This window comes from Periophthalmus magnuspinnatus, chromosome 4 (genome assembly GCF_009829125.3).
Source record: "Periophthalmus magnuspinnatus isolate fPerMag1 chromosome 4, fPerMag1.2.pri, whole genome shotgun sequence".
NCBI classification, from domain to species: Eukaryota; Metazoa; Chordata; class Actinopteri; order Gobiiformes; family Gobiidae; genus Periophthalmus; species Periophthalmus magnuspinnatus.
In genome coordinates, this window is record NC_047129.1 from 30,077,610 (window position 1) to 30,093,783 (window position 16,174).

The 16,174-nt window shown below is 39.1% G+C and overlaps 1 protein-coding gene across 1 annotated transcript in view; it reads left to right on the plus strand.

Moving 5' to 3' along the window:
* LOC117369907 (contactin-associated protein-like 4) overlaps positions 1 to 16,174 on the plus strand; it is a 353,019-nt gene that overhangs the window by 208,483 nt on the left and 128,362 nt on the right. The window contains exon 10 of the mRNA XM_033965250.1: positions 3,471 to 3,642. Within this exon, the coding sequence (XP_033821141.1) occupies positions 3,471 to 3,642 (172 nt within the window). The remainder of the gene's footprint in view (positions 1 to 3,470; positions 3,643 to 16,174) is intronic.

Sequence of the window (16,174 nt, forward strand, 5' to 3'; positions counted from 1 at the left end):
AACCCAACACATGTCAGTTTGAATTGAGTTGTCCACATTAATCAGTCTGGGATGGAAAAATTAAAGTGATTGGGACATATCGGGACGTTCAAATGAATCCTCCAAGCTGGTCGAAGTATTAAAACATTGGAACAAACTGGGGGAAAAAAAAATCAAACTTTAGTCAAGGAAGACGTATTGTTCTTGTGTCTGCTCCATAGTTAAAATCTATGACACCCGTGGATCATCGCGTTATAATTTAGACATTTAAAAAATATTCATCTAAAACGACTTCATAAAAGAAACAAATCCATTGACTCCAGAAAACCGCGGTGCCCAACGGGAGCAGATGTCGCCATAAACATCATCACAACAAAGAGCCGTGACGCCGACGGCTCCTCTGATGGATCGCTGCACATCACAACGAGCGAGTAACACGTTTTTTGACACAATGCAGCCGAATCCTACGTGTATCATCGGTTAAGAAAGTAAAACGGAAGAACGAAGTAAGTGCGTCACATTGGGCGTGGGCCGGTGGAGGTGAAAACGGGGATTGATTAAGCGACTAATGATGCACGAATCGCTCCAAATCCAACTTTGAGAGCGTAAATGAGAAAGAAATAACTATAAAACGGTTAAAAGCTCTGAAAAGTCGATTTTGCAGAATAGTTTTGCTTTAAATTCAGTTGAGAGAAAAGCAAAAACACACATCACTTCACTCTGCACGTTTTTCAAAATTAAAATAGTCTGAAGTGCCTCTGTTTGTTCTGGTTTTCTTGGATGCTTCTTGAAATAGGTGAAAACGGGGATCGATCGGCGAAATGGCGTCTTGAAATAAGCGATTAAAGATGCACAAATCGCTCCAAATCCAACTTCGAGATGGTAAATGAGAAGGAAACAACTATAAAATGGTTAACCGCTCTAAAAACAGGATTTTGCAGGATAGGTTTGCTTTAAATCCAGTTGAGAGAAGCGAAGACAGTAACGTTTTCTTTCTCGAGTTTTCCTCCTCCTCTGCCTATTGCGGGTTATTTTTAGAAGTAAAACGAGGGACCAACGTACGTCACAGTGGTCTTGTACCATTAACGGTGAAATAAAGTGATAAAAACTTGCTAAAACGTGCACGAATCACTTCAAATCCAACTTTGAGAGCGTAAATGAGAAAGAAATATCTATAAAACGGTTAAAAGCTCTGAAAAGTCGATTTTGCAGAATAGTTTTGCTTTAAATCCAGTTGAGAGAAAAGCAAAAACACACATCACACATGTCTGCACATTTTCCAAAATCAAAATAGTCTCAAGTACGTCTGTTTGTTTTGGTTTTCTCGGATGCTTCAGATTCACAATGAAGAAAATGTACGTTATAGTTCGATCTAAAACACTCCCAAAATGTTTTAAGAAGCTTTCAAAACTCAGACGGTAACATTTTCTTTCAAGTTTCCTCGAGTTTCCCTCCTCCTCTGCCTGTACTCGCTGTGCTAACCAGGCCGCGGCAGATGCCAGCGTTGGACTTGTCAAACTCCAGGCGTGTTCCAGAGGCTCCTGTTGGCTCAGTCCTGCTCATTGTGCAGAAACACAGACATAAGGCAGCGGTGTCTGTGCTGAGGCTGTGGACAGGGGGCTTGATTCACACAGCGCCATTTTGGACTTTTATCACAAGGAAAAAAACTCCTCAGTGTGAGAAAAACACCGTGTTGTAGCTCAATAGTGGAGGAGTAAAGCTGTAATTGTAAGTTCGGTCACATCTTCCATCTTTACCTTGGCCGGTTTGATCCAGACGCTGAAGCTTTGACTTGGGTGGAGATTTTAGCAGATTTATTTTAAGGTTAAAGTCCAAATATTACGCTATTTTCTGATCTATGTTATAATGTTTCCTCATCACAAACAGACCTGGAGTTTGGTTTTGTTTCATTCACACATTTAACACACAAACATGGCATATTTAGGCTCTTCTCTCCAACAGAAAACACTCTGTTCCACCTTGTGATGTCATCTGGTAATACAGGAAGTGCTCTACTCTATTTTCAATTCAATTTATTTTTGTAAAACCCAAAATCACAACAGCAGGAGTCGCCTCTCAGGGATGAACATGAGAATTAATTTAACCAACAAAAACTCAGAAAATCATCAATGAAACGGAAACAGACGAGCAAATGAATCAACAGAAAACAAACAAATATAACTGTCCCAGAACATCCCCTGTCCTTAGACCAGCCATGCCCAAACTGTGGCTCGGGGACCAAATGTGGCCCTCAGACCAATTTTTCTTGGTCCTCAAGCTTCCAGGTGATTGGCCCATTTTACCTTAAACAGTACTTTTTACTGTAGATTTCTGAAAATCTACTTTAAAAAGCCCATATCAAATATTTAATGTGTCCCACTGAGGATGTAAGCGTGAATAAAGGTCTAGAGGTTCAGTCTAACTTGTAATAATAACGCGGATTTGAAGTATTCACTGTATTGGCGACCAGACTATGGCCCTCAATCGGCCCTCAGCTTTGTCTGTGTTTTTATATGTGGCCCTAAATGAGAAAAGTGAAGAAAAAGTTTGAACACCCCTGCCTTAGACCTTCCTTCTCGACAAGAAAAAACTAAAAAACAAAACAAAAAGAGGAACCTCGAGGAGAACCACAGCGAATGAGAGATCCACTCCCATGAACCGACAGACTGCAGATGTGTCCAGGACTAATGCACATCCATTTACAGACAGAGTTTAGTTTCAAGTCTATAGGGCCAAAGCCACTCACGGGACAGAGAGGGGCCCACCCACGACAGGACGGGAGCCACCCCAGCAGGACAGAGGGACATCCAGCCACAGGATCAGGGCACAGTGTTTTTGTTCTACTGTGTTTTTAAACTCCACACACCTTCACTAGAATCATTTGGATTATTTCAGCCTTACACAAAAGGTAGAAGGAGCTGTTAACTTGAAAACTACCACTTCATGACATCACAAGGTGGAACAGAGCATTTTAAGCGTTGGAGATGTAGACAAACTAATAATAGTGTTACTCAAACATGTGTGAATGAAACAAAACACAACTCCAGGTCTGTTTTTGAGGAGATAACAGCATTATAACATGACTTAAAGCTCACAAGAGTCAATTTTGCGTAATATAGGACCTTTAAAGTTGGTATTTACTATCCCCGTATATGGAAATTCACGCTCTGCATTTGACCCGTCCTTCAATATTGCTGAGGAAACTTGTCCAGAGCAGTGGGACCCATCTCCAGATCTAGAGCTAGTCTTGGTCACGACTAATTCAGCTGGAGGATTTTAGTTATTGTTGATGGAGGAAACTCACGTAGACACAGGAAGAACATGCAAACTCCACGCAGAACAACACAGGAATCGTACCCAGAACCTTCTCGCTGCTTGAAGAACCTGAAGACATGGCCCGACAATGTGGTCTTGTGTCGTGTTGTCGTTCAGATTAATGTGAGCTTCTGTCCAAATCCATCTCCCCCAACGTGCGTGTTCTTTCTCTGCAGGTTGCCCATCAGAAGACAGCGCCCCCGAGTGTTCAAACCCCTTCGGTGCGTTCCAGGGCTGCGCGCGTCTGCTCTCAGTCAACGACCAGCCCGTCGACCTCATCAAGGTGCAGCAAAGGCTTCTGGGAAACTACAGCCACCTCCAGATCGACATGTGTGGGATCATTGACCGGTGAGTCGGACGAAATAATATTACTCAAGTACAACAAGCAGTGGTCCGAGAAATTATGAGATGGTGTAATCCTGGTTCGGTGTAGAGACGGTTTCTACGGCGATCGTCTGGAATCGTCTGGTTTTTGCAATCAACTATTTAAGTCAAAGTAATTGTAAGAGTAACTGTCAGGACGTATTTGATTTATAATACGCTCTGTGCACAACAGCGCCCGGCAACATCACTGTTAGCGTCACCACTTCCTGTATAATTGTTTTTATTTATTTATTTGATTCAGACAATGCTGCCGTTGTATATATTTTCTACCTCTAAGTATTTTATTTTATTTTTTAAGCATATCTTTTTTTTACTTTATGCATGTCCGTATTTGTATTTGTATTTATTCAGTGTGTTTTTATGTTGCACTTTATCACCGCAGTAAGTTTCTAGTTTGTGAGCTGTGTTCACTGACAATGGTAAAAAAAAGTCTTCTGATTCTGAAATTCCTTTAATTGCACATTACGCTCATTGCACAGTTCACATTATTGCACGATACAAAATATTGCACATTCTATTCATTGCGCAGTCACATTATTTCAGTCAGTTTGGCCCATTCAAGACAATAACATTTTATACCCACTCCCTTCATTTTTTTGCTCAAACGTGCAAATATGTCTCTATAGAAACGTTTAAATCACAGGTTTAGTTTGACCGTAACCAGTTTTTAATTTGTGCTTTAAAATAACTGTACATGGGACATTTTCTCAGAGTTACCGGGAGACTATTCCACAGGTTTCCGCCTTGGACAGATAATACGTTCTGACTAAAAACGGTCCGTCTGTGGGGGATTCGAACACTCTCTGTAAAAAGTCACGCTAAAATGATTAAATATGTTAAACACTACACACATAAAATAAATACTTAGCTTGAGGACGCATCTGTGTTTAGAAAGAGCCATGTTTGTGCCTCGATGCTAACGCTAATGCTAACTTTGAAGCATAATAAATACTAAAACAACACCACACACTGAAGTATTCTACAGTGAAAAACAACTGGGTAGTCTTTATTTAAATTAATTAGAATTTTAATAGGTTGTTTATTTTATGCTTTTAATAACAGTTAGCATAGCAAGCTAGCTAGCATGTTGCTATACACAGCGTAAATTTTAAGCAGCCTAAATGTAAATAACAGACAAACAAAACATTATGACACTGAATCATGGGTCACTAAGTTAGAAATATTGGAGACTGTTGACCTAAAGGAGCATTATGTAACTTTTCTGATGCTCTAAATCAGGGGAGCTCAGACTTTTTCAGTATGTGAGCTACTTTTAAAATGATTGTGTCTGAAAGATCTACCACCTAATACAAAAATGTTAAACATATATTTATTTGTAAATGTATTATGAATTCTTACATGTACAGTGCATTTTCATGTACATGAGATAATACTGCACAACACAACTGAACTTCCTACATGTTCATAATTACTTGAATGATGATTACTTCTCTGACACTGAATAGAATCACTGAGGGATGCAGAGTTCGGGCAGAAGCTTCTGACAACCAGTCAGGAGTTTGAAAGTGATAACGGGGATAATCATGTTGATTACGGTTTTGTCTTTTTTTATAGCCATAAAAATCATGTTAAATGAAGTATCAGAATTTACTGCATTTTTTCACACAACTACTTCTATTTTACACATCCATCCGTATTTTTTCTTTGACGCATCGAATAAGTGACTGGGAAAATCCCCGCAGCCCCGCGCTCTCATTCGTCACCTTCAGGACAACAGAGGCAGATTAATGTAATGACGGTAAAATATTTAGACAGCCCCATGTCTCCACTTTGAGACGCCGTTTGAATTTACATGAGCACACGACTGGGGGCGGAGTTACGCTGCTGGAAAGTCCACAACCGCGAGTCTAACGGCGACGATAGGATCCGACGCTATAGGGTTAAACTAACTCACGCTTGTTTATGCGCGTGCAGCGCCCATGATGTGACCTCGGGTCAGGTGTAATCTGACTGTCCTGTATATTAGTCATGTGACTGGATGGACGTGATCTACACAAAATGCCTTCGCGATCGACGTAATGAACACCCCTGATCTAAAATACGTCATTAAACTGTTTTCCATAGAGGCTCGCACGTGTTGCCTCAGGACCAAGTATTTTATCAACAAAAATGACCTCTTAATGCATAAGATGTGAGTTTAATGCCATACTGCGGGACTTTAAAGCTAAAACATGCACAATATGTCGTCCTGACCAAGACTAGCTAAAGATTTCGAGATGGGTCCGTGGGTCAAATGGGTCAAATTTCGCTACGGGGGGAAAGTAAAACGTACCTTTACCTTAATTCCAGGCAAAGCATTAACATCACCATGACGACAGGCAGGTAACGGCCTCTCCACTCGAACCGTCACAGCTGAAGGATTACGCGCACCTCTCTTTACACACTTGACGCCCGTCGTCATGGAGATACGCTTCATATATTCTTAAGCAGGTTTTGCATCGCTTAAAGTCCATATTTCATGATCGCGTTTGACCCTTGACTGAGGCTCCCCTAATGCGGCGGTGGCGGCGTCGGCGGCGTCTGTCTCTTCTTCGTGATTTAATGTCGCGCAGGCAGGATTAGCTCCACATGGCTAACACCACAGAGGCCGACAGCGCGGGCCTGGACGCTGCAAATTACGCGCATATATTTGAAACGGTGGCACGGCGAAACGGGGGTGAGTTATCGCGCAAAATAAATCACCCCAAATGCTTTCCATCTTCTTTAATGGGGCCTTTGCTTTATTCGGAATTAATAAAACTATTGTCACATCCGGAGCCGCGCTGTCTCTTTTACACTGTTTAAATATTAATACAATTCAAATAAATGCATGAAGTATTTAACGGAGGATATAAATAGTCCGAGAGGCAAGCAGACGGCGAGAAATACTGAATTTAAAACTTAAAAGGTGCATTAAGGAACTTTTCTTGGTGTTATTGCTCCGACTCAAATGTTAAAATATGGCATTAAAAGTATTTATGTTACGTTCTTTCAATTCCAGTTGTTTTTATTGCTTAAAAAACACTTTCTACTTCTATTACGGGTTCGCCTTTCCACAGAACTGACCTGTAACTATAGACTGTGGTTGTTAGAAATGGACGTCGTCACCCATAGCGTTGAGCTCCAGTCAAATGAAGCTAATCGAGGCTAGCAGTTATAGCGGCGAATTTTGAGCCAAGTTTCATATTTGGAATTTGGACCGCTAGTATCATAGCAACGAAAGAGCCAATCCGGAGCGAGGCTGTTGAAGGTAACGCCCCCTTCCCGCCCAGAGAGAGGAGGAGTCACAGTTTTTTAATGTAAAGCGAATTGGAGTCAAATGAGCCGGAAGTACGCTTATGATCACTTCCTGTTTGGAACGAGGCGGCTAGCGGGTTAGCTACGTCCATTTATATATACAGTCTATGCCAGTAACTGAACTTTAGTGGTTGTTTCCGTGGAGATACATACGTTTAATGCCATTCTGTGTAAAATTTCAGGCAAAGCAATAACCTAACAAATGGCAGACCCTCTGCTAGAGCTGAAATTACACAATGCACCTTTAATTTCAATGCAGATTCTTGAATAATTAAGCTTAGAATTGTGTTAGCTTTGTTAGCGTTGTTTAAATATGATCATGTGCAGTAATTTAAAAAGCAGCTGATTGTGTTGTGATAGTGCTCTGAAGGGGGAGTGACTTAGCACGGAGAGCGAAAACACTCAAAACCAAAAGAAACTTACGAGATTTTTAAATATTCTTTCGGTAAATACAGCAATTTCAAAACAATCAAAGGAAACACGGTGATCTAAATATGTACCTCCTCTTTAATACCCCATAGAAGTAAATACCTCCTCTTTAATACCCCATAGAAGTAAATACCTCCTCTTTAATACCCCATAGAAGTAAATACCTCCTCTTTAATACCCCATAGAAGTAAAATACTCCTCTTTAATACCCCATAGAAGTAAATACCTCCTCTTTAATACCCCATAGAAGTAAATACCTCCTCTTTAATACCCCATAGAAGTAAAATACCTCCTCTTTAATACCCCATAGAAGTAAATACCTCCTCTTTAATACCCCATAGAAGTAAATACCTCCTCTTTAATACCCCATAGAAGTAAAATACTCCTCTTTAATACCCCATAGAAGTAAATACCTCCTCTTTAATACCCCATAGAAGTAAATACCTCCTCTTTAATACCCCATAGAAGTAAAATACTTCCTCTTTAATACCCCATAGAAGTAAATACCTCCTCTTTAATACCCCATAGAAGTAAATACCTACTCTTTAATACCCCATAGAAGTAAATACCTCCTCTTTAATACCCCATAGAAGTAAAAACTCCTCTTTAATACCCCATAGAAGTAAATACCTCCTCTTTAATACCCCATAGAAGTAAATACCTCCTCTTTAATACCCCATAGAATTAAATACCTCCTCTTTAATACCCCATAAAGTAAATACCTCCTCTTTAATACCCCATAAAGTAAATACCTCCTCTTTAATACCCCATAAAGTAAATACCTCCTCTTTAATACCCCATAGAAGTAAATACCTCCTCTTTAATACCCCATAAAGTAAATACCTCCTCTTTAATACCCCATAGAAGTAAAAACTCCTCTTTAATACCCCATAGAAGTAAATACCTCCTCTTTAATACCCCATAGAAGTAAATACCTCCTCTTTTATACCCCATAGAAGTAAATACCTCCTCTTTTATACCCCATAGAAGTAAATACCTCCTCTTTAATACCCCATAGAAGTAAATACCTCCTCTTTAATACCCCATAGAAGTAAATACCTCCTCTTTAATACCCCATAAAGTAAATACCTCCTCTTTAATACCCCATAAAGTAAATACCTCCTCTTTAATACCCCATAGAAGTAAATACCTCCTCTTTAATACCCCATAAAGTAAATACCTCCTCTTTAATACCCCATAGAAGTAAAAACTCCTCTTTAATACCCCATAGAAGTAAATACCTCCTCTTTAATACCCCATAGAAGTAAATACCTCCTCTTTAATACCCCATAGAAGTAAAAACTCCTCTTTAATACCCCATAGAAGTAAAAACTCCTCTTTAATACCCCATATAAGTAAATACCTCCTCTTTAATACCCCATATAAGTAAAATACCTCCTCTTTAATACCCCATAGAAGTAAAATACCTCCTCTTTAATACCCCATAGAAGTAAATACCTCCTCTTTAATACCCCATAGAAGTAAATACCTCCTCTTTAATACCCCATAGAAGTAAATACCTCCTCTTTTATACCCCATAGAAGTAAATACCTCCTCTTTAATACCCCATAGAAGTAAATACCTCCTCTTTAATACCCCATAGAAGTAAATACCTCCTCTTTAATACCCCATAAAGTAAATACCTCCTCTTTAATACCCCATAAAGTAAATACCTCCTCTTTAATACCCCATAGAAGTAAATACCTCCTCTTTAATACCCCATAGAAGTAAATACCTCCTCTTTAATACCCCATAGAAGTAAATACCTCCTCTTTAATACCCCATAGAAGTAAATACCTCCTCTTTAATACCCCATAGAAGTAAATACCTCCTCTTTAATACCCAATAGAAGTAAAAACTCCTCTTTAATACCCCATAGAAGTAAATACCTCCTCTTTAATACCCCATAGAAGTAAATACCTCCTCTTTAATACCCCATAGAAGTAAATACCTCCTCTTTAATACCCCATAGAAGTAAATACCTCCTCTTTAATACCCCATAGAAGTAAATACCTCCTCTTTAATACCCCATAGAAGTAAAATACCTCCTCTTTAATACCCCATAGAAGTAAATACCTCCTCTTTAATACCCCATAGAAGTAAAATACTCCTCTTTAATACCCCATAGAAGTAAAATACCTCCTCTTTAATACCCCATAGAAGTAAAATACCTCCTCTTTAATACCCCATAGAAGTAAATACCTCCTCTTTAATACCCCATAGAAGTAAAATACTCATCTTTAATACCCCATAGAAGTAAATACCTCCTCTTTAATACCCCATAGAAGTAAATACCTCCTCTTTAATACCCCATAGAAGTAAATACCTCCTCTTTAATAAAAAATACCTACCCACACTGAGAAAGCATTATCTCACATCTTCTTAATTGAAACTTTTGAGACAAATTGAGATACTTCAAAGATAATCCTACATCTTCTGTTACGTAAAACTAAACCTCGCTCCTGGTTCGGTTTAATCCTGTGTTTATTATGAAGCGAATGATGCAAATGCAGAAGAATCCTCGCTGAAGGCTGCAGACCGTCCTTTGAAAAACACCAGGCAGATATTTGAAACTCAACTTCACCTGAAAATTGGCCCTAAAAGGCACCGCGCAGGACGGGCCATAACCAAGAGGATTAATTAACACTGAGAGGCGTTTATTTCATCTCTCCCTCTTGAGGTGATTATCCCAGAATGGAAACCCCAGTCCTCCAAATAGACCCGATCTAGTACTGCCAAAAGACACAAGTATAAGGGCGAGGTTTCTGCGCTTAACTGACTGTTTTAAGTGTTATTTTTATTCTGAACAGTCTTTTTGAGCTGGAAAATGATGTTTTTGTGTAAGAAAAAGTTCAGTGAAACAGATTTTATGTTGATGTTGGTTTGATTTATCCGTCCAGTACTAAAAACTTCTTACTTAAGTTCAAATTGTTATGTAAAAATGTGCTTAATTACAAGTACAATTTTAAAAGTACTGATGCCGATTGTGTACTTAAAGCCGCAGTGTGTAACTCTTAAGCAAAAAATAAACCCAGCTTGTTTTGTTTTGTTTTTTCCTTTGGTTGTGTTGTGAAAGGTAACAGAGAAAATGTAGTAAAGTTACTGTATTTAAGTAGAATTTTTATGTATCTGTACTTTACTTAAGTACTTTTTACAGTGGATACTTTTTACTTTTACTTTGAGAGCAGTATCTGTACTTTATATTTCACTACATTTTTGAACTGGACTAAAAAGAAAAAGTTAAATTTTTGGTTTTTTTTTTGTTTTTTGTTTATTATTATTTTTATTTATTTATTTTTTCCAAGAACATGGCAAAAAAATAAATAAATTAAAATGCAAGTTCAGTTTATTTTTATTCGAGATTTATTCAAGAGTTCAGGCTTTGACTTTGAGTTAATAAGAAAAAAATAAATTGATTCATATTATTACTGTGACCAAAATATGTGTCATTTTTAAATAAATATCACTACATTTACACTTAAAAAAATGAACAACACTTGTGAAATACTTTTACTTTTTACTCTTAAATACTTTTACTTAAGTAGATTTTTTCATGTGGTAGTTTTACTTGAGTAACCTTTTACCTCCGTATCTGTACTTTTACTCAAGTTACATAATTGAGTACTACCTAGTTACAGTGAAATTCCACAATGATGAGTTCTCCAGGTTTAATGGACCAGTTTCTGTGATTAAAAAGGACTCATTATGCAAAATCGACTCTTTTTTTAAGCTTTCTATCAGTTATAACACTGTTCTCTCATTAAAAACACGCCTGTAGTGGTTGTATATATCGTCCATGCATGTTTGAGTAATCTACCTTTCTTAAAACTTTTTATTTCCATGGTTCATAGAAGTGACGTGCCACGTTCAGAAAGTTACATATCGTACCTTTAGGCAACAGTTTAGAGTTTTTGAATCGAAATACTACTCCAAAATACTAATTACAGTTACATTTGAGTATAATTTTAGTACAAGGATGCGTCACTACATCCCTGTACTTACTTAAAAAAAAATAAAATAAAATAATAATAATAAAATAAAAAAATAAAAAATAAAATAAAAAAATAGATAAAATAAATAAAGTAAATAAAATAAAAAAATTAAATAAAAAATAGATAAAATAAATAAAGTAAATAGAATAAATAATAAATAAGAAAATAAATAAAATGGATAAAATAAATAAAGTAAACAGAATAAATAAAATAAAATGAAATAAATAAATTAATTAATTAATTAATTAATTAAATAATAAAAATAAAAAAATCCTGCTGCTAGCATTGGTGAAATCCCATGATAATAAATAAATAAATAAATACAAATATTAAAAATGTAATAAAATTAAATACAAAATAAATAAATAAAAATCCTGCTGCTAGCTACGGTGAAATCCCACCATAATGAGGACGTTTTAAAATGAAGTAAATGGACCTGTTATTAAAGAAGACGCATTATGCAAAATCAACTCTTTTTTGAAGCTTTTTACCAAGTTATAACACTGTTCTCTCATTAAAAACACGCCCGTAGTGGTTGTACATACATACCGTCCGTGCATGTTTGAGTAATCTCCCTTTTATAACACATTTTATTACGTACCACCTTCAGAAAGTTACATATCGTACCTTTAAGTAACAGTTAAAGCGTCTCCAAAGTACAAGTTACAGTTACGTTTTGCATCATTTTAGATCAGCGTTCCGTACCAAACTCGACCCATATAAATACCAAACACACTGAATGAAGTTGTTTATCCCACAATGCAGTGCTCACACCAGCGTAGCCTCCACTTTCACATTCGCGAGAACCATATTAAAAGTGGAAATATCTTGATCCTCCTCCGCGCCGCTCTCGTCTCAGCTCCGGCTTTTTCAGTAACACATTTTTTTTAGCGGGTGCGATAGTCCAAGCTGTCAGGAGCCTGTAATTCTGACCTCTTTGCTTCTGTCAGCTCCTTGACAAGTTAATAATACATGTTGTCAAAGTCTGCGCACACGCCCGCTCCCCAATCCCACCAAGAAGAAACGCCGGGGTCGCCAAGGGGTCGGCCGCCGTGTCCAGATGTCAACGCAATTCGTCCTTTGCACAAATACAAGCCTGTGTTTCTTACCGCAGAAAAAAAAAGAGGGAAAAAACGTGAAAAAAGTGTGAAAATACCGGGCTCCTTGCTAGCTCTCTGCACTCCGGCTCTATTTGATGTCTTTGTTGGGGATTGGGGGCCAGCTGTACTGTAGACCTATTCATTTTTCACCCAATGTTAGCTCAAGGCGATTTCTGGAGTGAATACGATTAGCACTTCAAAAAGTTTTAGCCAAAAGTTGGAGATAGGAGGAATAATGCGGCTCTGTTCAAATGGATTCTTCTAGGGATTTGCTGAACGGACACGAAAGGGGCATGAATGTGAAAATGGGGTTTTGTTTTTACTATCATGTTTTCAAGGTGCGCTAGGGAACTTTTAGGGTGAGGCTCCGACGTCCGTTTGTGTCCACGGAGATGACGTTGTTTGCGTTTGCCTGATCTAACTTGTGCTGATTCATTTACAGATGTTTTATTGCTCAAAAATCCCTTGAATATCGTAAAAAAAAAAAAAAAGTTGATTTCGCGTAATACTTCCTCTTTAATAACAGCAACAGGTTCATTGATTTCATGTTAAAACTGCAAAACTGATCAGCTGCTCCTCATGACAGTGGAATTTAATTTATTTATGTGTTTTTAAGTAAGTACAGGGGTGTGGGCGGAGCTAGGGGGAAGGTGAAAACAACATTTTTGTGAGCTGCTTATCCAAAAATAATACAGGAACAACTTTGCGTGAGCTTAAAACGAAGGAAAATCGTTCATAAAAAACATGGTTACAAGCTTAAAAAGTCAAAAATTGTACATAATATGGAGGATTTTAAAGTTTTACTGTGTAACTTTTCCGGTAAGCAGAGTCCGCCACGTTTGTATCCATGGAGACGTTACTTCTTTGCTAAAAAACTTCCACAGTATGGAATTAAACGCATCTATCTTCATGGAAACACACAAGTGACGCATCCAGGCCGTGTTACAGATCTGATCTATGGAGAGGTGACCCAACTCACAAAATGCGTTTAGTTAAGCGCGTTTAGTTTGTGATAAAATGCTGTTTCCAAGATCAGGTTAATGCAATAGTTTGGGACATTCCAGGCAAAGAAATAACAACTCCGCATCAAAAATGTGACATAATGAACCACGACAAATTCATTGAAGAGTGGGGTCGCCTCTCCACAGATCTGGCATGGCTTGGTTGTCTCGATTGAGATTGTATACCTCACTCAAAGCAATAACATCTCCATGGAGACAAGCAGATGCTGGACCCTTGTGGACAATATATAAATGTAAAATACTGATGACTCTCTTACATAAGTCACACTAAGAGTCACTTTAGTTTGTTTTTCTGTGACTCTCGGTCTGGAGGGATATAAAACCTCACATTGTTCCACTTTGTTTTGACTCTTTATCTACAGAATGTTTAACCCCGACTTTTCTAGTGGTATAAAAACCTCACTCGACCTCACTCTGTCACACTCAGACATCGTTTAAGACTCTGCACCAGACCCTACCACACACTCCACTAGACTCTGCACTAGACTCTGCACTAGACTTTGCACTAGACTCTACACTAGACTCTACACTAGACTTTGCACTAGACTCTACACTAGACTCTACACTAGACTCTACACTAGACTCTACACTAGACTCTACACTAGACTCTGCACTAGACTCTACACTAGACTCTACACTAGACTCCGCTCTAGACTCTACACTAGACTCTACACTAGACTTTGCACTAGACTCTACACTAGACTCTACACTAGACTCTACACTAGACTCTACACTAGACTCTACACTAGACTCTACACTAGACTCTGCACTAGACTCTGCACTAGACTCTACACTAGACTCTACACTAGACTCTACACTAGACTCTACACTAGACTCTGCACTAGACTCTGCACTAGACTCTACACTAGACTCTACACTAGACTCTACACTAGACTCCGCTCTAGACTCCGCTCTAGACTCTACACTAGACTCTACACTAGACTCTACACTAGACTCTACACTAGACTCTACACTAGACTCCGCTCTAGACTCCGCTCTAGACTCTACACTAGACTCTACACTAGACTCTACACTAGACTCTGCACTACACTCTACACTAGACTCTACACTAGACTCTGCACTAGACTCTGCACTAGACTCCGCTCTAGACTCTACACTAGACTCTGCACTAGACTCTGCACTAGACTCTACACTAGACTCTGCACTAGACTCTGCACTAGACTCTACACTAGACTCCGCTCTAGACTCCGCTCTAGACTCTACACTAGACTCTGCACTAGACTCTGCACTAGACTCTACACTAGACTCTGCACTAGACTCTGCACTAGACTCTACACTAGACTCCGCTCTAGACTCCGCTCTAGACTCTACACTAGACTCTACACTAGACTCTACACTAGACTCTACACTAGACTCTACACTAGACTCTACACTAGACTCCGCTCTAGACTCCGCTCTAGACTCTACACTAGACTCTACACTAGACTCTACACTAGACTCTGCACTAGACTCTGCACTAGACTCCGCTCTAGACTCTACACTAGACTCTGCACTAGACTCTGCACTAGACTCTACACTAGACTCTGCACTAGACTCTGCACTAGACTCTGCACTAGACTCTACACTAGACTCTGCACTAGACTCTGCACTAGACTCTGCACTAGACTCTACACTAGACTCTGCACTAGACTCTGCACTAGACTCTACACTAGACTCTGCACTAGACTCTGCACTAGACTCTGCACTAGACTCTACACTAGACTCTACACTAGACTCTGCACTAGACTCTGCACTAGACTCTACACTAGACTTTGCACTAGACTCTGCACTAGACTCTGCACTAGACTCTGCACTAGACTCTACACTAGACTCTACACTAGACTCTGCACTAGACTCTGCACTAGACTCTACACTAGACTCTACACTAGACTCTACACTAGACTCTGCACTAGACTCTGCACTAGACTTTGCACTAGACTCTACACTAGACTCTACACTAGACTCTGCACTAGACTCTGCACTAGACTCTACACTAGACTCTGCACTAGACTCTACACTAGACTCTACACTAGACTCTGCACTAGACTCTACACTAGACTCTACACTAGACTCTACACTAGACTCTACACTAGACTCTGCACTAGACTCTACACTAGACTTTGCACTAGACTCTACACTAGACTCTACACTAGACTCTACACTAGACTCCGCTCTAGACTCTACACTAGACTCTACACTAGACTCTACACTAGACTCTACACTAGACTCTGCACTAGACTCTACACTAGACTCTGCACTAGACTCTACACTAGACTCTGCACTAGACTCTACACTAGACTCTGCACTAGACTCTACACTAGACTCTACACTAGACTCTGCACTAGACTCTACACTAGACTCTGCACTAGACTCTGCACTAGACTCTACACTAGACTCTGCACTAGACTCTACACTAGACTCTGCACTAGACTCTACACTAGACTCTACACTAGACTCTACACTAGACTCTGCACTAGACTCTGCACTAGACTCTACACTAGACTTTGCACTAGACTCTACACTAGACTCTACACTAGACTCTACACTAGACTCTACACTAGACTCTGCACTAGACTCTGCACTAGACTTTGCACTAGACTCTACACTAGACTCTACACTAGACTCTGCACTAGACTCTGCACTAGACTCTACACTA